Genomic DNA, 26,239 nt, shown 5'->3' on the forward strand with positions numbered 1-26,239 from the left:
TGTTCTAGTAAGGATGGGCAGACCCAATGAAATTCTAGGTGGAGCCTGGTGTACAAGGTAGATTTGTATAGGGAATAATTAAGAAAGGGATAGATAATAGGACAGAAAATATTATATTGCCTCTGTATAGATCCATGATACTCCCACATCTTGAATACTGTGAGCAGATGTGGTCACCACATCGCAAAAAAGATATACTGGAATTGGAAAAGGTTCAGAAAAAGGCAACAAAAATGATTAAGGGTATGGAACGGCTTCCATCTGAGGAGAGATTAATAAGACTGGGACTTTTCAGCGTGGAAAAGACATGGCTTTTGGTGACAAAATAGCAAGAGCTTACACAATACAATGGGACTTTTGTCGTGAAAAATGCCCAGTTTTGGCGACAAGAAACGTCCACCCCTATGAAAGACTTTTGTCTTTTCCCCTCCCTTTATTGTCAACAAAGAGCCAGCATAGACACTGCTGATTGTTTTGTTGACAGAACTGGCTTCCGCCAGTATCCCAGAATGCCTGTCCTGATTGCTCTGCTCAGGGTTTTGATCTCTGCTGCCCTGTAGGCATGTGCCCTTCCCCTTTCAAAGCTCCAGGAAGTATCTGTGTGCTGCTCCCTTTGGGGAACAAACAAACAGAGCAAATCATTGGAATGCTCCTGTCCTGCCCTGCACTAGGAGCACCGCAGAGGGGACTCCTGCTACCTGGGTAGGGGGACAGACTGCTGTGCTGCTCATGATGCTGCTCTCGGCAGCTGAGGGGGCTGTGGGAGAGCTCAGAGAGAATCCCAAGATGCCCAGCGATCAGCTCTTCCTTCCTATGACACTGCACTGTGGGATACAGACCCGCGGTTCATTGCTCACCCTGTCGATGATGGTGTCCCCAATGTGGACGTGATCTGTCGACAGAGGGAACTAATGTGAATGAACACCCTTTGGCGATTTTTGTTTTGTCAACTTTTGGGTGTCGACATACGTTTTGTCAACAAAACTTGATAGTGTAGACAAGCCCTTAGTCTATTGGAGTTTTCTGTCTCTATACAGCCTCTTAGGCCATGTCTACACTAACAAGCTTGCAGTAGCAGAGCTCTATTGAACAACGGTAGCTATGTCGGTGGGAGAGCGTCTTCCCCCAACATAGCACGGGGCACACGAGTGCTTATGCCAACAAAACTTGTGTTTCTTGAGGTCTGCGGGGGGGGGGGGGGGAAGGGTGGTCCACACCCCTGAGCAACAAAAGTTTTGCCAACGTTAAGTGCTAATGTAGACATGGCCTTAGACTATGTTTTGAAGGAATTTTACCGAAATACATACGGTATTCAATTGTTTAGCAAAAGATTATTCTCTTTGTTTCAAGCTGCATAAAGGCACAATGCATTTAGCTAGTCAGGCAGTATGCTACAACCAGCAAAATACCAGAACCAGATTAAGTGGATTGTTTGGAAAACTGAGTTGTGTGTCACTCCATTATAAGCAAGTCTGTTAATTAATAGGGGAAAGAAACTTCAGACATTGTCCAGACCAGAACAAACTTGTGTCTGTGATCTGTTTAAATAGGAGACTTGGCCAGGAGGGTTTGCAGCAGCCTCCTAGATTAGATTAAGGTATGTTTCCTGCAGGGAAAAATGTACTTGCTGTGATCTTTTAATAAATCCTTTTCAACTGATCTTCCTTGGAATCCCCTACCTAAACAGATGTGGGTGTCTCAGCCATTCAAGAACTGGTTAGGGATAAAGATAAAACACTCTTGAAGTTACTTGGTGGTAGGGCATTTATTAGATTTCTTCTGAGCAAACTAGCATATTAATTGCTTTCCCCAGGGCTGCGTGTGTTCCTCTGGTTAAATGCTGCTGTGTCTTCAATCTCATAATGCTTCAGGGCGGTGATTGTCTCCTGATATCAACTCTCTCCAGCAAGGCTAGTTGATGGAATCCATCAGTACATGTTATCAGCAAGATTTGGCTGTGTGCCAGCATTTCTGACCTTTTCCTTGGTTTCTGCTCTCTTTTGAACAGGGAAAACCTGCTTTATAATGACTCTAAAGTGAAAAAGCAATAATGTATTATTCAAAACACCTTTTTTCAAGGTAGCTTTAAACTTTCAATCCATCTAATAGCCCCACCCCCTCTATTTTATAGTGACAGTCTTGCTTAGCTATAAAGTTTCATCTTCCTTTGGGGTCACATCTAGTAGAAAGTATCAGGAGGTAGCTGTGTTAGTCTGTATCCACAAAAACAACAAGGAATCCGGGGGCACCTTAAAGACTAACAGATTTATTTGGGCTTTCGTGGGTAAAAGCTGCATCTGAAGAAGTGGTGGTTTTTTACCCACAAAAGCTTATTCCAAAATAAATCTGTTAGTCTTTAAGGTGCCATCAGACTCCTTGTTGTTTTTGATCTAGCAGAAAGCATCCATGCTTTTGAGAGTCACATAGACTTTGAAAGGCCATAGATATCAGCATATTAGTATGCGGGGGTTGGTGTAACTGGTTTGGATGACCCAAACCTTACGTGCTGAAGAACTCCAGAGAATTCAGCTGCTTCCTGTCCCATGGGCTGATCTGTAGTAACTTGCTCTGTGACCCCAAGAGGTCATGATATAGAAATACCAGCCTACCCATGGGCTTTTTCTAGTTATCTTGCATGCTGCGAATCTCTGGGACTGAGAAAGGAGAATCCTGACCCCCTCACTCCGCTCCATTGGGCATGAGTCAAGGTTGATTTCAGTTGCACTCTGTCCTTTTATTGACCAAGTACCTAAATTATGCTCTAATAAATTCGTTAGTCTCTAAGGTGCCCACAAGTACTCTTGTTCTTTTTTTTAAATGGTTAAAGTTTACTAGGCTTTACTAGAGCTTGGAATGTGATACAAACCTGATCTGAGTTTTTTGAATTTGTAACAAATGCCTAAACCACATGAGTGTTGTGTGGTGATGGGATTCATTGCTAGCATTTTGCAAGTACTGACAGAGGGGCATTTGGCCTGGGGCATAAGAACGGCCATAATGGGTCAGACCAATAGTCCATCTAGCCCAGTGTTCTGTCTTCTGATAGTGACCAATGGCATGTGCTTCAGAGGGAATAAACAGAACAGGGCAATCAAGTGATCCATCCCCCTCATCCACACCCAGCTTCTGGCAAACAAAGGCTAGTGATAGTCAAAGGGTGGGGTTATAGCTGATAGCCTTTAATGGACCTATCCTCCATGAATTTATCTAGTTCTTTTTTGAACCCTATTTGGGGGCTAGTCTACACTGGCAATGCTAAATGTGCCTTGTGTGGTCATGGCAGTGCTGGGAGAGAGTTCTCCCCGTGCTCTTAAAAAAAACCACTTCAATGAGGGGCGTAGCTCCCAGGGCTGGGGCACTGTTTACACTGGCGCTTTACAGCTCTGCAACTTGCTGCACCCAGGGGGGCGTTTTTTCACACCCCTGAGCGAGACAGTTGCACCGCTGTTAATTGCCAGTATGGACAAGCCCTTAGTTTTGGCCTTAATAACATCCCCTGGCTATGAGGTTCCACAGGTTCACTGTGTGTTGTGTGAAGAAATACTTCCTTTTGTTTGTTTTAAACTTGTTGCCTGTTAATTTCATTGGGTGACCCTAGTTCTTGTATTATGTGAAGGAGTAAATAACACTTCCCTATTTTCTTTCTCCACACCCGTCAGGATTTTATAAACCTCTGTCACATCCCTTTTTAGTCGTCTCTTTTCCAGTCTGAAAAGTCCCAGGATTTTTAATCTCTCCTCAGACAGAAGCTGTTCTGTGCCCATAATCATTTCTGTTGCCCTTCTCTGTACCTTTTCCAATTCTTTTTTGAGATGGAGTGACCAGATCTGCATGCAGTATTCAAGGTGTGGGCATACCATGGATTTATAAATTTATGATATTTTCTGTCTTTTATTATCTATCCCTTTCCTAATGGTTCCTAACAGTCTGTTTGCTTTTTTGACTGCCACTGCTCATTGAGTGGATGTTTTCAGAGAACTATCCACAATGACTTCAAGATCTCTTTCATGAATGGTAACAGCTAATTTAGATTCCATGGTTTTGTATGTATAGTTGGGTTTGTTTGCCAATGTGCATTACTTTGAATTTATCAACATTGAATTTCATCAGCCATTTTGTTGCCCAGTCATCCAGTTTTGAGAGATCCCTTTGTAACTTAGACTTAACTATCTTGAGTAATTTTGTATCATCTGCAATTTTTGCCACCTCTCTGTTTACCCCCTTTTCCAGATCATTTATAAATATGTTGAACAGCACTGATCCCAGTGTAGACCCTGGGGGGACACAACTATTTACCTCTCTGCATTCTGAAAATTGACCATTTATTCCTACCCTTTGCTTCCTATCTTTTAACTAGTTACCAATCCATGAGAGGACCTTCCCTCTTATCCCATGATTGCGTTATTTGCATAAGAGCCTTTGGGGGACCTTGTCAAAGGCTTTCTGAAAGTCCCAAGAATGCTGTATCCACTGGATCACCCTTCTCCACATGTTTCCTTGACCTCAAAGAATTCTAACAGATTGGCAAGGCATGATTTCCCTTTACAAAAACCACGTTCACTCTTCCCCAACAAATCTATTCGTTCACAGTGGTCTGTGGAACTGGATCGTCGTCCAGCTGGTGCAAAAGTCTTTTGTCTGAGACTGTGACACTTGCACGGTTTACCACATCAACCTGAGTCAATGGGCTCCAGTGGAAACCGGATCAGATTGTTGATGAGAAATCATTGGGGAGATCTCTATTGCCCACACTGCTTTGACATCCTTTATAATTTTAAAGATCTTGGGTTTAAAAAAAAAACCTAAGGCCAAGATTTTCAGAAGTCCACTAGTGAGTTCGGTCACCTCCATTTCAGGACAGGAAAAGCCTTAATGGGCCTTGGTTTTCAGAGGCCAGGTTGGTGCTTGACATTCCTAAAAATCTAGCCCTTTTAGACATCTCATGTTGGGCCTCCCAGATACTGGTCACTTGTGAAAACCTTGGCCATCGTACCTCTGAATCAGCTTTCTATATGAGCATTATTGTGGATCATCTATCGGTATTGAAGAGGCTCTTCGGAATGAGACCGTTCCTTCAAAATGGAGTAGTTTACGTCTGGCACCATTGTTACAATACTAGTAGAGAGACACAGCAGAGGTGATACTTGGGCAGGACGTGCGGGGTCATGTGCCCCCCAGGTTTTTTGGTTGCATCCCTCCTGCAACCCAGACACGCTGGGTGGCCCCCTGAGGTAAGTCAGGGGTGAGGTGGTGCTCCCTCCTCGAGCCCCGCCGCATGGGGGCTGGCGTGAACTGCCTGGTGTTGCCGCTTATGCCCACCCCTGAACATTCCTCTGCACCCCCCTAGGAGGGCGTGCAGCCCACAAGGTTTGAAAACCTCTGTTCTAGATCCAGAGGCAACACATGGGGCAGTCACATGCCCCCTAATAACCTTTAAATTGTGCCCACCACCCATTAAACAGTTATATGTCACCTTTGACACACAGAGTTCAGTCCTATGGAATGGAAAGTCTGGCTACACATGTCACAGCAAAAAGAAATTCTACATCTGTGAGTGACTCCATTCTGAGACTCCAGATATTACAGATGTCCTCCCCCACTCGGGGGATTGCACCAAATGGGATGCGTGAGAAGGGAATATCGTTGGGTGTTCAGCCACTAAGTAGGAGGTTTGGGCTTATTGTCAGGGAATTCTGGGGAGTTATTTTTTAATTACTTAAAAGAATTGCATAGGTGGGGCCGTTGTATTGCTTTGCTGGAAACCACAAACTCAAGAGCAGGAATAGAAGGAGAGGTTTCCCCTTCTTCTCTGTTGTTTTCCGTTTTTAATGACTGCATCTAGATTGCACCACTGAGATCAGGTTTGTTTGTTTTTGGTTTGTTCTCTAGATTTTTTGTAAAAAGGAATTGAAATCTAGAAAACAATAGATATAGACAGACTTAGGGTCTGACCCTGAAAACCGTTAATACTGGGCACAGTTCTTACAGCTGAGAGTACCTCTATTGACTTCAATAGAGATTACACATAGTAGTAAACACTACATCCAGTCGTAAGTATCTACAGGATTGGGGTCTTGGTCACCCTTTAGCCCATATTCTTGAAAAGTACGTGAGATAAATAATTTATTTAACTTTATTTAGCTTTTATGCCTAAAAGCTGAGCTAGGAAATTATAGGGTTAAGATTCGCACCTATGCAGAGGCCTTGTGTGTCCATCATGTATGGTCTTGTGCAGGTCCTGGGGTGGTTTTCACTCTGAATTAAAATATAATTCTGTCTTCCGGTACTGTCTAGAATCAGGTAAATGGTACTGCTGGCCCACTAGAAACACTCCTTGTGCTTTTGTTTAATCTTTGAACTGTATGTAACTCTCTGTGTGTACACATGCACAAAAGTCTTTGCTAAGGTAGTGCTGAAGATTACAGGTTTCATCAAACACAAACCTCCCAGCAAACCTGCTGAAGCATTTCCAAACCCTAGCAACCAAACAGCAGGGCTCAGTGCATGAGCCCTGCAGGGTTCCTGCTGCTCTGACTTCAGCCCAAAAGAAAGAGTTCTGAGAAAAGTCTGAACTCCTGAGAAGTAGTTGGGTTATAATGAGGCTCCATATATATATATATCTTGAACTGTGCGTTTCTGCAATAATATTTATCAATTGTTTATCATGTTATATACGGCTTGTTGCTACCACAGTTATAGAAAACTAGAACAAGTAGATGGCTATTGGTCAAGGACCCCTGGGAAGGCAAAGTGATTTGGTTTGCATTGTATTAGACTCGTTTAAAGAAAAGCAAAATGGAATTTCTCCAGCTGGGATATATGAAACTAGGTATCTTGATTATTTGAGAGTACGTATAGAGTGTACATAGCCATGAGTTTATGACAGGGGTGGGCAAACTACAGCCTGCAGGCTGAATCCAGCCCGCCAGCCATTTTAAGCTGGCCCTTGAGCTCCCGCTGGGGAGTAGGGTCTGGGGCTTGCCCCGCTCTGGCACTCCAGTCGGGGAGCAGGGTCGGGGGCCACTCCGCACGGCTCTTGGAAGCCACGGCGTGGCCCCCCTCTGGCACTCGAACTGGGGTGCAGGGTCAGGGGCCACTCCAGGTGGCTGAGCTGCAGGGGCAGTGTCTGCGGACGGGGAAGAGTGCAGAGCCGCCTGGCAGCACCTCCACGTAGAATCCGGAGAAGGGACATACCACTGCTTCCGGGAGCCACTTGAGGTAAGCGCTGCCTGGAGCCTGCACCCCTGAGCCTATCACCATGCCCCAACCCCTGCCCCAGCCCTGATCCCGCTCCCGCCCGCCGAACTCCTGGATCCCAGCCTGGAGTACCCTCATGTACCCCAAAGCCATCATCCCCAGGCCCACCCCAGAGTCTGGACCCCCAAGCAGAGCCCCTCTTCCCCCTCCCCCCATCCCGCACCCCAACCCCAATTTTCTGAGCATTCGTGACCCGCCATACAATTTCTATTGCCAGATGTGGCCCTCAGGCCACAAAGTTTGCCCACCCCTGATTTATGGGGATGGCTTTTCAGCCCTTTTGTGGAGTAACAGATGCTCTTTGATACATTTAAAACCGTTGCAAAACGGCTATTGTGCCTTGGCCTAGCTTGCTGCAGTACACTTGGCCAGCCACAGAGCTAAGATCGATATCTTTTCATAAATCTGAAGATTGCGTATGTATTGCTGTACTGCCGTATCTAGACTAGAATATCATGCCCTTTGGAAAGATAAAAGAACTTGGCTGCTATTTGAATTTGTATAAGAGAAAGTAACATTTCTATCAAGTGCTGAAAATAGAGGAGGATTTTGACTGAAGGTTCTTTTCTCTATTTTAGATATTTCTAGGATGCCTGTCCCTGTAATATCTGTTAAAGTACTGGGGTCTTTACCTGTGGTTAAATACTTGCACACTAACATTCTTAGTTCTAATGCATCTTTCTATAAACACAGTTCCTAAAATACTGTAACATATGCAATGGTTGAGTTCCAGGAAACTGCCCTTAAGTAAGATATGCCAGCACCTTCTAATACAACAGAATTCTTACGTCTCAGCAGCCCCAGTAAAGTCAGCTATGATGTTTTGCATTCACTTTCAGCACTGAAAATTAAAAGGAGTTAGCAATACGTTTATAGAATAATTTGAATCAATAGCTAACTATTCAAACGCACATGCGCATACACTCCATTTATATGTTAGCTATGCAAAAGCTAATGCACTGAGTTTCAACCTTACAAATTACTGTATAGTTTGTTGTCATAATGGATCACTACAGTCAGGAGGTCCCGCCGAGTCTGAACAAACCAGTTGCTGTTTTGCATTGGGGACAAAACGTTTAATGTTGTCCAGCCCAATTTAAAGGTGTGAAAGAAAAATATGTAGGTTCATGTACCAAGCCCAGCACCATAATATTTGAGTGCCTTCCAGCAGTGCGTTAAGTGATGTGGCTAATATTGGTTACATCAGTGGTTCTCAAATTTTGGACTGGTGACCCCTTTCACATAGCAAGCCTCTGAGTGCGATCCTCCCCCCCCCCCCCATAAATTAAAAACACTTTTTTATATATTTAACACCATTATAGATGCTGGAGACAAAGGACAAAGCGGGGCTTGGAGTGGAAGCTGACAGCTCATGACCCCCCACGTAATAACCTCGCAACCTCCCCCCCCCCCCCCGATCCCCAGTTTGAGAACCCCTGGGTTACATGTTTGATTTAGTTAACGCTCCTCTCAAAGAAGGATACAGTCACCGTTTTTGAAAAGCTGAATGAGGCCAACTATTTTCATCCCATTCAGACTTAACTGGTTTTCTAAGATGTAGCCTCTGGCCTTTAAAAATGAAACCAGAAGTCCTGGGCTTCTTGGAGTTTCTGTAACAAATATTTATAAGGAGGTCACTGACACTGAAATAATTGTTTTGGCTAAATCAAAATGTTCTGCAAGAAAACATCAATTTCAATGAAATATTTTAATTTTCCAATCAGAAACCTCAAAGCAAAAAAATGTAGTTCCTAACTGACCTTTCAAAATGAGATGAAATGAAAACCCCCACTATACAAATTGTTTCAGCACCTCTGCTGTGTAAGATCGAAAAGCTTTTATTGAAGCTGGTCCGATAAAAGACCTCACCCACCTTGTCTCTCTAATTTCAAAAGGGGGGCTTTTTCGATCCCACAAAATTTTCCACAGGGAAAAATTTAGATTTACTGATTCAGCATTACTGCTCAGGCTAGAATGCATATTCTTTAGCTAATAATAATGAGAGTTTTGATCACTGTATCCCTTTCCACTTACTAGTGGTGCCGGAACCCTTTTAATAGTGGGGGTGCTGAAAGCCCAGCCTCTTTACCTGTGTCTGCCCCTCCCCCCCCTAGCTGGGGCTGGGAGCAGTGCTGTGTGCAGGGCTAATGGCCAGGACCCAAGCCCCGGACACAGGGCATGAGACCGGGAGCAGGGCCAGCGGCTGGGTCCCAAGCCCCAGGCTGGGGATTGGAGGCCTGGGCACGGGGCCAGCAGCCCCGCGTAAAACCTGGGGATGCTGCAGCACCCCCTGCACTCCTAGGTCCCATGCCTATGCCACTTACTAAAGAACATGTTTGATCATCCTCTTGTAACTAATCCTAATCTGCAAAGCAAGCAGTTTTTCATGTATTAATTTGCAGCTCTTTCCCCCACCCTTGCTGCTCTTTCCCCCACCAATCCATGTGAAAAGAGAACAATCAGTTATTTGTTTTAAAGGCCGTTCCTAACCATAGCTGGTTACGGCATCTAAATCTGTTTTGGGCAGAAATGTAAAGACCAGAGACTGTTCTGTAATATCAGCATCTGTGTGGTTTTAAAGTGAAGAATGAACCATTCTCCCCCAATTTCTAGTCATGTGAGTACAAGACCTTTACCTTTGCTTAAAAGGGCCTTCAGTGCTCTTCTCATCGGATTTGCAGTATTAGCCCCAATACCCACACTCCCAAGTGACCTCTGGGAGCGATTTCCAGCAATTAGATATGCACTGAAACACTCTTGTGTCCTGGATGTCTCTCATTGTTTGGTGTTCTTCCTGGGGAAAATCAGATGACTAGCTTTAAGCTAATAACTTTGTATCCTCATCTTATAAACTAGAAACTGTAAAGTGTCACATAAAAATCTGAGACAGTGGCTGGAACCTCTTCAGCTAGTCGATAGGGTTCTGAGTCCCAAGGATTCAGCTGTGTTTTCGAGGCTGGGGGTGGGCTCTGTAGGTGTGTCTTGCAGGGTCAGAAATGCAGCTCCGCAGGTGGAGGTGGGTATTAAGTTACACTTTTGCAGGCTACCTGAATCAAGAAGTGTCACAGTTTGGTTCTGGTGTATATCCACCCCAGATTACTTGTGGTGAGAACTAAAACCACATTCAGCCCTTTGACTGTGGGAGCGCGTCCATCATTAATGTCTAGGAATTCTAGTGTCGGGGTGATTTTTGCTCTCCGGTTGCTGTCTGATGATCGTATTGCAGCATTAATTTTGGGCTTGTCTACACTGGCAACGTGAAAGTGCTGCCACGGCAGTGCGTTAACATGGCTTGTGTGGTCATGGCAGAGCACTGGGAGAGAGCTCTCCCAGCGCACTAAAAAACCCCCCTCCACGAGGGGCGCAGCTCCCGGCGCTGGGGCACTGTCTATACCGGCACGTTACAGCGCTGAAACTCGCAGCACTCGGGGGTGTTTTCTCTCGCACCCCTGAGCGAGAAAGGTGCAGCAGTCTAAAGTGACAGTGTAGACAAGCCCCTGGTCAGATTATTACCATCTGTGTCTGGGCTGGAGGTTGCAATCTTTCCTTTTGAATGCAGACCATGCCACTCTCCTCTGTGCTTTTGATTACACGGTTGTGAGGCACGCTGGCTGGGACTACACCTTAAAAAGCTGGTGCAGAAAGCTGTGGGCTGCTTATTGAATGGGGCGGCATCTCACACATGCCTGCCATGCCAGTGCTCCAAAATCTGCCCTGGCTATCCATTCGACTCCGGGTGGAGCCTCAGGGGTTTGTTGTGACCTTTAAAGTTTTAAATGTCCTGGGACTGGCCTGTCCTCCACATGCCAACCTGCCACAGCTGTGGTCAGCAGAGGTATTTGAGCTCGATCCCCCTCATTAAGGGCTCCAGGACTGGAACTTGTTCCCACATCCCGCTTGGTGTGAAATAGCTCAAATTCAGTGACATTTTGAGCATGCTCCATGAGACACCTGTTTGGAGATTTTGCAGAAGGCTGAGGGTTTGTTTCCCCACAGTGTGATGGACAAAGAAGTTTCTGTAGGTGTCTGACTGCCTGAGTTCCTGTTGAAATGATTAATGCTGCTAGGATTTTATTGTGTTAATGATGTGTCAGGGAGCCTTGGATGGGAAACTTTTTAAAAAAAATATAATGATAAAGTAGTATTGTGTGGGTGGAGTGGTTGTTAGGTTACTGAAAGATATATATAAGTAGCAAGGTTAACAGGTGATTGATTCTGTATGAGACTTCAAGAAATAGAAACAGAGTGGGGGCGACCCAGTTTATTGCACCCAATACAGCATGTATGATTACCTGCCCTATGGGCAGGTGGCGTAGGTGTGTATTACATGGCATAACGTGTGTGTATGTGTGGCGTGTATGCGCATTCGGTGCAAGGAGCTCCAGGCCCTCAGAGACTGTGTATGGGCTTTGGAGACCAGGGTGGCTGAGCTGGAGGAGCTTGAGGTACGTAGATGAGACTTTCCGGGACACAGTAGAATGGTCCCACCCCCCATCTGACAGCCTCTGTGCTGTTGAGGAGGATGAAAGTCTCAGGGAAGGAGAACATCCAACTGGAGCAAAGGGAAATGATCCCATTTCCAGATGATGATGTGGTATCCTCTCCCCCTGAGGCTACCTCTCCGGGGGAGGGAACTCCAGTTATTAGGAAGAGACAAGTATTGGTAATGGGCAATTCGATCCTTGGAAACATAGATAGCTGAGTATGCAATGACCGGGAGAACCGCATGGTAACTTGCCTGCCTGGTGTGACAGTTGCAGATCTCTCGAGACATCTAGATAGGCTTATATGTAGTGCTAGGGAGGAGCCAGTGGTTGTGGTACATGTAGGTACCAATGACATAAGGAAGGATAGGAGAGAGGTCCAGGAGGCCAAATTTAGGCTGCTAGGTAAGAGATTGAAGTCCAGGACCTCCCTGGTAGCGTTCTCTGAAATGCTTCCAGTTCCATGCTCAGGGCCAGTTAGACAGGCAGAACTGCAGGGTCTCAATGCATAGATGAGATGATGGTGCAGGGAGGAGGGGTTTAGATTTATTAGGAACTGGGAAAACTTTTGGGAAAGGGGGAGCCTATACAGGAAGGACTGGGAGAAAGCCGACAGGTGTAGAAGAGCACATGTTCGGACATCCCTTGGGGAGGATCTATAAATGGAGATTCCCTGTGTCCTAATAAGGAGGTGAAGGATGGAAGATGATAAAATACAGGTAGGATTTGATGAGAAGCAGTCAAAAGGAAAAACAAGTCCCATTCAATTACATCATGTAATGGCAGACAGCTAAAAAGTGACAAGCTTTTAAAGTGCTTATATAACAATGCTAGAAGTCTAAATAATAAGATGGGTGAACTGGAGTGCCTCGTATTAAATGAGGATATTGATATAATAGGCATCACAGAAACTTGGTGGAATGAGGATAATCAATGGGACACAGTAATACCAGGGTACAAAATATGTCAGAAGGACAGAACAGGTCATGCTGGTGGGGGAGTGGCACTAAATGTGAAAGAAAGCGTAGAATCAGATGAAGTAAAAATCTTAAATGAACCAAACCGTACCATAGAATATCTGTGAATAATAATTCCATGCTTAAATAACAAGAATATAGTAGTAGGGATATATTCCAGACCACCTGACCATGATGGTGATAGTGACTGTGAAATGATCAGGAAGATCAGAGAGGCTATTAAAATAAAAAAACTCTAATAATGGGGGATTTCCGCTATCCCCGTATTGACTGGGTACATGTCACCTCAGGAAGAGATGCAGATATAAAGTTTCTTGACATCTTAAATGACTGCTTCTTGGAGCAGCTGGTCCTGGAACCCACAAGAGGAGAGGCCATTTTTGATTTAGTCCTAAGTGGAGCACAGGATCAGGTCCGAGAGGTGGATATAGCTGGATCGCTTGGTAATAGTGACCATAATATAATTAAATTTAACATTCCTGTGGCAGAGAAAACACCACAGCAGCCCAACACTGTAACATTTACTTTCAGAAAGAGGAACTAGACAAAAATGAGGTTAGTTAAACAGAAATTAAAAGGTACAGCACCAAAAGTAAAATTCCTGCAAGCTGCATAGAAACTTTTAAAAGACTTTTAATAAACTTTTAATAGAGGCTCTACTTAAATGTGTACCCCAAATTAAAAAACATAGTAAGAGAACCAAAAAAGAGCCACCGTGGCTAAGCAACAAAGTAAAAGAAGCCATGAGAGGCAAAAAGGCATCCTTTTAAAAAGTGGAAGCTAAATCCTAATGAGGAAAATAGAAAGGAGCATAAACTCTGGCAAATGAAGTGTAAAAATATAATTAGAAAGACCAAAAAAGAATTTGAAGAACAGTTAGCCAAAGACTCCAAAGGTAATAGGAATTTTTTTTAAAAAAAAGTACATTAGAAGTAGGAAGCCTGCTAAACAACCAGTGGGGCCACTGGATGATCGAGATGCTAAAGGAGCACTCAAGGATGATAAGATCATTGCAGAGAAACTAAATTAATTCTTTGCATTGGTCTTCACAGTTGAGGATGTGAGGGAGATTCCCAAATCTGAGCCATTTTTTTTGGGTGACAAATCTGAGGAACTGTCCCAGATTGAGGTATCAATAGAGGAGGTTTTGGAACAAATTGATAAACTAAACAGTAATCAGTCACCAGGATCAGATGGTATTCACCCAAGAGTTCTGAAGGAACTAAAATATGAAATTGCAGGACTACTAACTGTAGTCTGTAACCTATCATTTAAATCCGCTTCTGTACCAAATGACTGGAGGATAGCTAATGTGATGCCAATTTTTAAAAAGGGCTCAAATTACAGGCTGGTAAGCCTGACTTCTGTACCAGGCAAACTGGTTGAAACTATAGTAAAGAACAAAATTGTCAGACATATAGATGAACATAATTTGTTGGGGGAAGAGTCAAAATGGTTTTTGTAAACGGAAATCATGCTTCACCAATCTACTAGAATTCTTTGAGGGGGTCAACAAGCATGTGGACAAGGAAGATCCAGTGGATATGGTGTATTTAGGTTTTCAGAAAGCCTTTGACAAAGTCCCTCACCAAAGGCTCTTAAGCAAAGTAAGCAGTTATGGGATAAGAGGGAAGGTTCTCTCATGGATTGATAACTGGTTAAAAGATAGGAAACAAAGGGTCAGAATAAATGGTCAGTTTTCAGAATGGAGAGGGTAAGCAGTGATGTCTGCCGTGGGTCTGTACTGGGACCAGTCCTATTCAACATATTCATAAATTATCTGGAAAAAGGGATAAACTGTGATGTTGCAAAATGTGCAGATGATACAAAACTACTCAAGATAGTTAAGTCCCAGGCAGACTGCGAAGAGCTACAAAGGGATCTCTCAAAACTGGGTGACTGGGCAACAAAATGGCAGATGAAATTCAATGTTGATAAATGCAAAATAATGCATATTGGAAAACATAATCCCAACTGTACATATAATGATGGGGGTCTAAATTAACTGTTACCACTCAAGAAAGAGACCTTGGGAGTCTCTGTGGATAGTTCTCTGAAAACATCCACTCAATATGCAGCGGCAGTCAAAAAAGCATACAGAATGTTGGGAATCATTAAGAAAGGGATAGATAAGACAGAAAATATCATATTGCCTGTATATAAATGCATGGTACATCCACATCTTCAATACTGTGTACAGATGTGGTCACCCCATCTCAAAAAAAATATATTGGACTTGGAAAAGTTTTAGAAAAGGTCAACAAAAATTATTAGGGGTATGGAACGGCTGCTGTATGAGGAGAGATTAATAAGACTGGGACTTTTCAGCTTGGAAAAGAGACGACTAAGGGGGGGGAATATGATACAGGTCTATAAAATCATGACTGGTGTGGAGAAAGTAAATAAAGTGTTGTTTACTCCTTCTCATGACACAAGAACTAGGGGGTCACCCAATGAAATAGGCAGCAGGTTTAAAACAAACCAAAAGGAAGTATTTTTTTCACACAACGCACAGTCAATCTGTGGAATTCCTTGCTAGAGGATGTTGTGAAGGCCAAGACTATAACAAGGTTCAAAAAAAGAACTAGATAAATTCCTGGAGGATAGGTCCATCTATAGCTAATAGCCAGGATGAGCAAGGATGGTGTCCCTAGCCTCTGTTTGCCAAAAGCTGGGAATGGGCAACAGAGGATGGATCATTTGATGATTACCTGTTCTGTTCATGTCCTCTGGGACGCCTAGCATTGGCCACTGTCAGAAGACAGGACACTGGGCTAGATGGACCTTTGGTCTGACCCCAGTATGGCATTCAGTTAGTGCTACACAAGAAGCACAAAGTGGGCTCGAGTTGGGGAAACCATACCACAAACGTAAAAATTCCTCTCAGATTAAAAAAGGTGACTGAAATAAAGCTCTGCTTTTCATTTCTATTGTTTCTTATTATGCTAGTCCTTGGAGTGGTTTTACTTTGCTTTCTCTTAAACTAAGATTGTTTTACTCAGAAATAAACTTGTGCTTTATCTTCTGGTCTGGACGATGTTGCAGTCCTAGTAGCAGTTCGTGACATAGTGAAAGTGTAAAAGTGCCATTTTTACAATCCATTTTCTATGCATTGAATTTATTCCCTTGAAATTCTATAGATTTCTGCTTTTCTGTGGTTGATAACAGCTTCTTAGATACTATAAGTACGTTTGTGCTAACAGTCACAGAGCTTGGTTATCCTGAGAAAGTTTGGGGACTGGGAGATGCTTAATTTCAGCCCTTCCCCCCAGGAAGTTATTTGCCTGCTGTGATCTGGTTGGAAAACCAGATTAGAATTGCCTCAAGGGTCTTAACTGATTGCTTTTTAAATCTGCAGATAAATTATAAATAAAACAGTGATCTGATTTGCTGAATTTACATGTAATTCAGTATAATTTAGGGCTCTTTGAGGGGAAAAAATACATACCATGTACTCTACCTTTTGTTAATCAGTATAATAGAATTTGGATAATTGACCGCTATACTGAGTGTCTTATTTCCAGAAGTAATAGTTGATGAAAGGGTTAACTGACCTCCTTCAAATAGGAGCCTTGAGGATTTGCCTGTGGGGAATATACTCCATAGCAAATTGCTGTGGGAATACTTAAGCGCTTTGATGTAAAGTAAAAACAATCTCTTGTGTCGGAGTACAATTCAGAGAACAAAAGGACCATTTTGCTAAATTGTGCAGACATAAACTGAATCACCCAGAACAGAAGTCATTTCTGTATTCTGGTATCTGTTGTATTCATGCTCTATAAAAAAGCAGTTTTTGTTTATGAAGCAATTTGTTCCTTTAAGGTCTTTTTTTAAAAAAAGAGGGAAAAAATAATAAATTGGTTAAGGACTGAGGATATATTATGAAGTAATCGCATGAAAGCAAGCAGTATAGATCAGTGGCTCTCAACCTTTCCAAACTACTGTACTCCTTTCAGGAGTCTGATTTGTCTTGCATACTCCCAAGCTTTACCTCACTTAAAAACTACTTATTACAAAATCAGACATAAAAATACAAAAGCATCACAGCACACTATTACTGCAAAATTGCTTACTTTCTCATTTTTACCATATAATTATAAAATAAATCATTTGGAATATAAATATTGTACTTACAGTTCAGCGTATAGTATTATAGAGCAGTATAAACAAGTCATTGTCTGTATGACATTTTAGTTTGTACTGACTTCGCTAGTGCTTTTTATGCAGCCTGTTGTAAAACTAAGCAAATATCTAGATGAGTTGATGTACCCCCAGGAAGACTTCTTAGTACCCCCCAGGCGTACCTATACCCCTGGTTGAGAACTGGTATAGATGAAAAGGAGTACTTGTGGCACCTTAGAGACTAACCAATTTATTTGAGCATAAGCTTTCGTGAGCTATAGCTCACTTCATCGGATGCAGTGAGCTGTAGCTCACGAAAGCTTATGCTCCTTTTTCTTTTTGTGAATACAGACTAACACGGCTGCTACTCTGAAACCTGGTATAGATGACCTGCTTTATTTTGCTTTCATGTCATTTTCAAGGGGAAATGCCTGTTTAGCAAGAACATAGACATTTTCAGAAGGGACTTTAACAACAGCCTATAACTCTGCTAGAGGAACATACAAATGACCCATAAATCCATCAGGAACAGTATTACTCTGTGTTACGTTTGAGGTGTTCTTGAAAGATGTGATGTGTAACTGAAGGCTTTCATCTGCTGGGTGTCAAAGTCCTCTTGTTAATTGTTAAAGGAATGTGCGTTTGATCTATTTTGGGTTCATTTCACCACGAAGATATGAATGGCAGTTCCAGCATAGTTGCGAGGCTTCTCCCTTTTTGTTCTTTGCTGCCATCCCTTTATTAGGAGCTTTGAAGGTTGGTAATTTCCTCTCTGCTTCTCCTACCTGGCTATTTAGGGAAAGGTCAGATTAAAAACTCAAACTTCCGCTGCTTGTAAATTCTGCTTCTCTTAGACCGTTTATTTACAAAGTGCAAATGGGTTTTAAAAAACCAGCAGTGTAGCACATCAGTTTAATAATCCTCTGACATGTGGATTAAGGCCAACTAGAAATACATCTGTACAGTCAGCTTGTAGACGTGGGGTGCCCAGAATTTACCATATGGGCTACAATCAGCAATTCACCAGGAACTGGAGGGTTGTACCTGATTTGCATATAAATGTAGACAAATGTTTGTATACCAAATAATTGCATTTGCTTGTACTTGCCCCTTCCTGATTAGCTCAATAGAAATTGCTCGTCATCCGAATTCACGATCATTAAAAAGTTGCCTATGCTCAGCTGTGTCCTCCCTCTACCATGACAAAGAGAGAGTGTGTGGTCTCTTGTGACATTTGGCACTTGCGTGGTAGAATTTTAGGACATTTGTCTGCCTTTTCCCCATTGCAAACATTTTTTTTTTAATTCCTAGTATTCATTATTTAGCTTGTTTTTCATCCTACCTCCCTTCCCTTGCACTAATTCCACCTATCCATATATACATACCAGAGGGGGGGGGGGGGCCCTCCACACTTTAAATCCAGATCAATATTTAACAACAAGGGGCCTGGCTCTTTCTAATGAGGAGATGGGGGTGGGGGGGAGGCCAGAAAAACAAAATACCCTCAACATTTGGTCACAGATTCCAACCTAATACAGTTCCAAATACACTGTAGGATGGGTCCATCCCTAGTATACGTTGTGACTCTTTCAGAGTCTTGTGAAATGGGTCCTTAAAAACCTTTCTGGATTTCTTCCCTCTTTGTATCACTTTGTCCTCCTTTTATAATACTTGGTCCTGGCATTCACAGCAAGGTAACCCGGTCCGGATGTAGCTGACTACTGTAGTTTGCATACATACTGATTTCACATTCATGTAATTATGATTAAAGTTCTTCTGTTTGTGTCAGGGAATATATATTTTTCCTGCCAACTTTACCACCATTTTCATCCTATCTAAGCTTTGCTGCTGTTACTTTCCCCCCTCCCAGCTTGTGATTGTGATCCCCGTGGAATCCAGACACCTCAGTGCAATCGCTCCACGGGGCTGTGCGTCTGTAAGGAGGGTGTCGAGGGACCCAGCTGTGACAAGTGCACCCGCGGCTACTCTGGCATCTTCCCTGACTGCGCGCCATGCCATCAGTGTTTCGCTCTGTGGGACGTCATCATTAGTGAACTGACCAATAGGACACAGCGGTTCCTGGAGAGAGCAAAAATCCTGAAAATCAGTGGGGTCAGTGGCCCTTACCAGCAAACTGTCAACACTGTGGAAGAGAAACTGAATGAAATTAAAAGTATCCTTGCTCAAAATCCAGCTGCTGAGCCCCTTAAAAACATTGGAAATCTCTTTGAGGAAGCAGGGTGAGTACAGGACATGTTGTGTGAATATTTCTTGCTCAGTTAGGGCTCGATACTCCAGTGTGCTGAGCATCCTCAACTCCTCAGTGAGAGCTGAGAGCCCTCGTTGTCTGGCAGGAATGGGCCTGCAGTGCTCTTAGTCAGATTCTACTGAGAGCAAACAAAATGCAGCTGGGACCCCAGACTGTCACGCTCTTTGGAAGGGGCGGCCATGCTTGTATTTTGTCAGCCTGCCAACCAATTAACTCAGAGCCAGTCATGTTGATTCCTTGTGATCCCCCAGGGCAAAGGACAAGCACAGCTATTATGTGAGAAAATGTAGAGACAGAGACTGACTTCTTGGAATTTTGTTTTATAGCCATCTAGATAGCAGGGCAGACGTCTCTTTCTAATCTAAAAACCAAAATATTGTCAACAGAAAATGCCAGTGTTGCAACACTGGTTGTCTCCATTTCGTGAAGTGTAAGATGCGGTAGTCCTGTATTCTTTGTATTTAAAACTAAGGAGAAGGGCAGGTGAGCCCCCTGTGAAATCTAGGCTGGTTAAAGACCACCAGTCTTTAGTTATTGATTGAAATAATTGAAAGCAGTTGATGGGAATATGAGTCTTTTCCATGCACCTTTAAAACGTTCCCTTCCAAACCAAAAGGGGAGGCTAAAATGCTTGTGAAGAGGTTTTGTAGTGAATGATTCGTGGCTGCTTCCCAGCTCCATTAACCTGTATCCCTGGAGAGTTGTTCTATTCCAAGAGAGGTGAGGACAGGCAGAGGAACCACTCTTCCTCTCCCCTCCTTTATAAAACATCTCACTTTTGCTCCCTTTCACCTGCACTGGGGGAGGGGAGAGTGGTGGGCCCTTAACGTTTGTAGGGGACTTTGAAGAGGACGAACACTGTGTAAGTTCCAGCTACTGATGACGATGTAAACTGAGCTCAGCTTCAGACACACCAACTGCCTTGTGCTTCCAGGATGGAGGCAACTATTTGGAGTAGAGGCCATGGGAATTACTGAAATCAGTTAATACGTAATGCACCGGCTTGGTGCATGTGCTCATATTGCCTGTTAGTGCCTTGCCCAGTGACGATGGTCCTGATTCAAAGCCTTGTGAGGTCAGTTGAATCTTTCCATTAGTTGAGGCCTTATAACAGCCTGCTACTTAGAGCTGGATCATTTTTGGTGCTGGAGGTCCCAGGTTCAAGTCCCATTGATGACCGTGCACCTATGTCAGTGAACCGTGGCTGCAATCACATCTCTGGTTCCACTTTATTGGGCCTCACAACAGAAGTCTGGGACTTTCGTTGGAGCAAAAAGACTGGCGAGCAGGGAGTTATACAAGTTATACAAGGTATAAGGTAGTTAAAGGTACCTTTAAGGTGACAGCTTGCTGAACAGAGAGGAAAGAGCTGATCTCGCTCACCTTTTACCTTTCTTGCGGGAGGTGAGATGTTTTCTCCCATCTCCACCCAGAAGATGCCATTGGCAAAAGGGGATCTTTATAAAGTAGTTAAATGAATCCATTGTGTCCAGAGAATTTTTTTTTCTGACATTCAGTTGTAATAATCAAAAAATGCATTTGTAGCTGTGTGGGATGTGAAGCAAATTATGTATGGATCATAGTAGTTGACACTCTGACCTATGCAGTTGCCATGGTTCAAAAGCATTACACCAGTGTTCTGGAATCTGGCTCTGGTTAATCTTACACAAAGCAGCTGTTTTCTGAGCAATTGGGTGCTTTGAGTTCATAAATGTGTTGTAGATTAAAAAGTCGTTTTTTGTGATAAAGAAAACAAAACCAGTATTCTAGGAAGGCAAGTTGTTACAAATCGCTTACAGCACTGGCTGGGGAGGGATGGCAGGAATTTAACTACTGTACAGCTTTCTTTATTTAAAAAAAAAAAAAAATAACCCAAGGCTGATTTTTGTCCCCCCTTGAGTAAATGTAGGTTCTGTGTTTTGCTTGCAGCAAACTAGCAGCAGATGTTACAGAAAAGATGGCTGAAATAGAAGACAAGCTCTCCGTGATAGCGTTAAAAAGCAATAACACGGACACTCACCTGAGGGCCCTGGAGACAGATGCAGAGAGCCTAGACCACGTTGTGAAAGAACTGGCAGAACAACTCGAGTTTATAAAAATCTCTGATATCCGGGGTGAGGTGTCTCATGGGGGGAAGGAAAAAAGCCAGGGCAGCAAATGATTAAATACGTGTATGGTTTTAAATATCAGGTTAATCTTCTAAACGTAATAAAACGGGTTCCTGTGAGTGCAGTTTCCTTCTGAGTCTTGGCAGAGTTGCTGATTTAGCAGGAATTTCTTTGAAGCCTCTGTTTTTGTGTGCACTGCAAAACTAGCTTAAGATCTTAGAGCACAAAGTCATCTTAAAACCTCTTAATGTATAGAAGTTGTAGACCAGTTACATGTACCAACAGTAAGCCCAGTGGTATACTTGTATTTTGTTACATACCACAATTAAGTACACATACAGATGTCTGAAGTTACTTTGGCTCACATTTAATTACATGAGATCACTAAGTTTCTGTATGAAAGACAGCATGAATCTTTATGAATAAGAGTATGTCTCACTTTAGGGCTAGATTCTACCACCCGTACAAAGAGTGACATTAACCCCTGTGCAGAGGGCCTGCACAAGGATTGGGCAGTATGTATACCCAGTCAAGCCTGGACTTCAGTGGTGTGTAGGTCTTGTGCTAGTCCATTCCTCATGGGTGAATTGCACCTAATCACCAAGCAGTTCCATGGAATCAGTGAGTCACAGAAGTAAATAAGATCTAGCTTTATAAATCTAGAGCCAGATCTTCCTTTGCTTTCAGTGGGAGTGGGATCAGACCCTTAGTCTGGAAGAATTTTCAAACTTCTTAATATTAGAGAGTCAAATTCTGTAGACCATTGAAATCAAAGAATCACTGGGACCATCAACGGGAGGTTTGTTTGATTAAGGATAGCAGAATTTGCGCCATACATAGTTCAAGCATCCTAACAGTAATAACGTTTGTATAACTTTGTATTCAGTTTAATAGAGAAATGGTCTTATACAATTTTGTCATCCACTAGCCTCCCTGTAACAAATTGTTTGTACTATAAATTCAGCAATGAGGGCTGACTGCTGAACAGTTGGATCTAATTTCTGCAGGAGCCTTGGATAGTGTCACCAAATATTTTCAGATGTCCCTGGAGGCAGAAGAGAGGGTCAATGCCTCCAGTGTTCACCCTGATAGCCTTGTGGAACTGTCAGCTCAGACACGACAGGAAGTGGAAGACTTAATCAGTGAGCAAGAGGCCCAGTTCAAGGCAAAACAAGAAGAACAGTCACGCCTTCTGGATGAACTCGCAGGCAAGCTGCAAAGTCTGGATCTTTCTGAAGTGGCTGAGAAGGTACTTGGTTAAGATTTCTTTGGGTGTAGAATCTGCAGGAAAACATCAGTTGTGCTATTGCAGAAATGACAGGCAGGAAGGCAGAGCCTGCTACTTTGTTGAAGTGAGTTTTGCTTATGGGAAAATGCTTGACAGATATACTGAGAGAGATTATGAACTGCAACCTGTTCCATGACTTGTGGACCACAAGGGGTGCACTACCTTCCAAACCACACCCACTTCACCCTTCCCATTTCCAACCCCCTCTCCCTGACAATAGTCAGTCATCCCATTGTTTCCTCCCATGACCCAAATCCCACAGTCCTTTTGCACCCACAAAGGATTATCAAACTTGGTTGATTATAAGACCAGCTTTTTGGGGTCATGAGCCCCAAAAACTACTCCACTAAGCCTCTGCAGCACTCTTCGAGTTTCTTCCCTGAGCCTCACTCTTGCTGATGTAATGGTTTGGATTTACAGGAATTTTCGTTGTCTCTCCATGTTTTGTGGAGCACTGTCCCTGTCCAGCAAGACATGGCACCAGACGTGGGGTTGTCTGGTGAAAATGAGAGTAGGAGACTGTGGATGCAGGACAATGCCAGTAGAGGAGGGGACAGTAGAAGATGTGCCAGTGGGCACTTTATGCATGCTGTGTGCTTGCCCTGGACTTTTCTGATCTGTCTAAGACAAAGCAGACCTTTTTCTGAGCTCTTGAGTCAAAAGGTCACTCTGAGAAGCAGTCTGGTGCTTATTCTCTGCATAGCGATAAAGCTGAAGTAAATCTGAGGTAGGGTGGCTTTTTCCTGGGAGATTCAGTGTTCCTTCTGCAACTTTACTTTGAAGTAAATCAGCTGCAGCTGGAAAAGAATTCAGCCTGCAACTGTGATGGAAAGGGCATATTTATTAACTTAAGTGGCTAGGGGTATCAGTAAGTTACAGGATGATTTCTCTAAAGATTGCATTGTCCCTCTATCAACTTTCTAGGCAGTATCATTAGTTGCTGGGAGCCTTAAGGAAGGAGCCCTCTTAGGGGTAGGATGTTCTGCTTTCTAGAGCAGTGGCTCTCAATCAGAAGTCTGCCATGGGGAACATCAACTCATCTAAATATTTGCCTACTTTTATAACAGGCTACAATAAAAGCTAGCAAAGTCTGTACAAACTAAAATTTCATATAATGACTTGTTGATACATTTCAGTGTTTAGTATATAGTGCAGTAAGTACAATATTTATAGTCTAGAAGATTTATTTTATAATTATATGGTAAAACTGAGAAAGTCAGCACTTTTTCAGTAATAGTGTGCTGTGACACTTTGTATTTTTATGTCTGATTTTGTATGCAAGTAGTTTTTAAGTTGAGGTAAAATTTGGGGTATGCAAGACACATCAGACTCCTAAAAGGGGTACAGTAGTGTGGAAAGGTAGAGAGCCACTGGTCTAGAGAATAGTGGATTGCATGCCAAACATCAGGGAAGGGAAAGGAAAGGAAAGGAAAGGAAAAGCTTTTTGTTAGAGAAATTACAATTAACCTGATTCAGTTTCATGTACCTTTACTGGGGGTATATTGCCAGCAAAATGTTTATTTTTGTGGCTATCATCCTTCCTTCCACCTCCTGCCAGAAAAGGAAAACTTTGCTCAACCTTCGACCTTATTTAAAAAATATATATATATATCTTTAGTGATTCCATTTATTGTCCAGACTCTGGGGGTAGTTCATGGATAGAGCTGGTTAAACATTTGCTAATCAAATGTATTTACATTACAAAATGCTGTTTCTTCAAAATTAAACCTTTGCAGGGGAACTTCTTTGTTTTTTGGTTTAGTGTGTTGTTTTTTTTTTTTTTGGTCAAAATTTCATTTTGAGAAAAAAGCATTTTGATAAAGTCACACTGGAACACGTTGATATTTTTTGTTCTGAAACAACTTTTTGAAACTTTATATAAAACTTTCAAAGTCAAACTCAGGATGAAACATTTTGCTTGAAACAAAACATTTTACTTAGATAGACCCAAAATGGTATCTTTTGGAAAATTTCATTTGAGGAAATTTCAAAATATTTTTGGGTTTCTTCCAATCTGCAACAAATTTTCAGATATGACAGTTTCCCTGAGACCAAGTTTGAGTTTCAGCCAGCTCAATCCATGGCTTTGCCTTCAGGAGGGAAGAGCCCTCCTCTTCCCTCTCCATTTTTAAGAGAAGTCTGAGGGTAATTTTCCATTGAAAGAACCCAGTCTTTGTCGATTTTATGTCATTCAGTAAGACAGTGCAGGGTGGATGACTGTCTTGTTACTGCCATTATAACCCAAACTGCTTGTTCCTGGAGGGCTGTGTTTATAGAGAGGAGCTTACCTTCCCCCGTCACTCTGCACTGTAACAAATCTCGCAGTGATACAGGTGTGAAGCAGGGAGTGCCCTAGTTTTTGATGCCGCAGTACAGCAGCTACAGCTACCATTTACTTCTCAGGCAGTCTCCTGAGATTTCAGTGCCAGGGGTGCGGGTGCCACTACATGTTTCCAGCATCATCAGAAACCTCCTGGTGCACTTTCCTCCTTTTCTCTCCACCCCCAAAAGCAAGGGCAGTTAAGCATGACTGTTTCTTATCCGTCTATTGCAGACATGTGGAACTCCCTCAGGGGCTTCCTGTGCTGACTCAGAGTGTGGCGGTCTGAACTGCCGAACAGAGGAAGGAGAAAAGAAATGTGGAGGACCAGGCTGCGAGGGATTGGTTACTGTGGCTCACGGTGCGTGGCAGAAAGCCATGGATTTTGACAGAGACATACTCAGTGCCTTGGCGGAAGTTGAAGAACTCTCTAAAATGGTAACTCTTTACAAGTAGATCACTAAACATTGATTTAAAATGAAAGAAATTCCACCAACAGGGATATGATACAAAACTACAGAACATCTGGCCCCCAGACATTAATTTTAAAATGTTTCTTTCCAGTTGCATAACTTCACCAGCACTATCCCCCCCCTCCCCTTTTTATTTTTAAAAGAGCCTCATAAAGTGAACTTGTTTAAATTGAAATTCCATGTGTAATCCATAAACATTATCTGAATTGTTTAAAGTAACATTGGTGTTGTGGATTCTAGCATGTTTTAAAAGCATTCTGTGAGTTTTATGAGAAGAAGTTTCCCACACTGCTTTGGATTCCAAATATCAATTGCCTTTTCAGAATTGCATTTTGGTTTGCAAAATGGGCCTTAATGTGCAAGGAAATGTGAAACCAGGCCACCTTATTTACTTCCCGTAGGTCTCAGAGGCAAAACAGAGAGCAGACGAAGCAAAACAAAATGCACAAAAAGTTTTGCTCAAAACCAATGCCACAAAAGAACAAGTGGACAGAAGCAATGAAGATCTGAGAAACCTTATTAAGCAGATCAGGGAATTTCTGATGCGTAAGGATGATCTTTACCTTAGTTGACATTACTGATTTCTATCTTTGTTATGAGAAATTCTGCTAGCTTATTTTTAGAAGCCTTTATAAAGTTAGGATGTTATAAATGTGTTACCTTTACAGATGCAAAGTAGTAGACTCTTTCAGCTCTGCACATGCTGTAGATAGCTTTTCCCATGCATTTCTCTAGGTAGCTGCACAACCTAGTCTTAAAATCCTTTCTAAATACTATCGTGTATGTGAGTCTTGTCTTGATTATGCATTTTATTTAAGATTTTTATAAGCAGTGGGATCCCTTTTCAGCTTTATAGGTGAAAGATGAGGTTACCAATACAGATTGGCAGTTGATTCTTTGCACAATGCTGTGGAAAAATGCACCCCAGTAAGGAGGAAATA

At 42.8% G+C, this 26,239-nt stretch overlaps 1 protein-coding gene and 1 long non-coding RNA gene across 2 annotated transcripts in view; one reads left to right on the forward strand and one right to left on the reverse strand.

Annotated features, from left to right (window-relative positions):
- Nucleotides 1-26,239, forward strand: part of LAMB1 (laminin subunit beta 1) — a 69,592-nt gene that overhangs the window by 36,462 nt on the left and 6,891 nt on the right. Inside the window, exons 24-28 of the mRNA XM_048836317.2 lie at nt 18,711-19,080; nt 21,039-21,223; nt 22,225-22,466; nt 25,060-25,263; nt 25,700-25,844. Of these exons, the coding sequence (XP_048692274.2) occupies nt 18,711-19,080; nt 21,039-21,223; nt 22,225-22,466; nt 25,060-25,263; nt 25,700-25,844 (1,146 nt within the window). The remainder of the gene's footprint in view (nt 1-18,710; nt 19,081-21,038; nt 21,224-22,224; nt 22,467-25,059; nt 25,264-25,699; nt 25,845-26,239) is intronic.
- On the reverse strand, nt 1,751-17,690 carry LOC142070641 (uncharacterized). Its single transcript, XR_012666582.1, has 2 exons — nt 17,389-17,690; nt 1,751-2,031 (listed from the first exon to the last, which is right to left on the reverse strand). It is a non-coding gene; the product is annotated as an uncharacterized LOC142070641 (long non-coding RNA).

Source organism: Caretta caretta, chromosome 1 (assembly GCF_965140235.1).
Source record: "Caretta caretta isolate rCarCar2 chromosome 1, rCarCar1.hap1, whole genome shotgun sequence".
In the NCBI taxonomy this organism is placed as follows: domain Eukaryota; kingdom Metazoa; phylum Chordata; order Testudines; family Cheloniidae; genus Caretta; species Caretta caretta.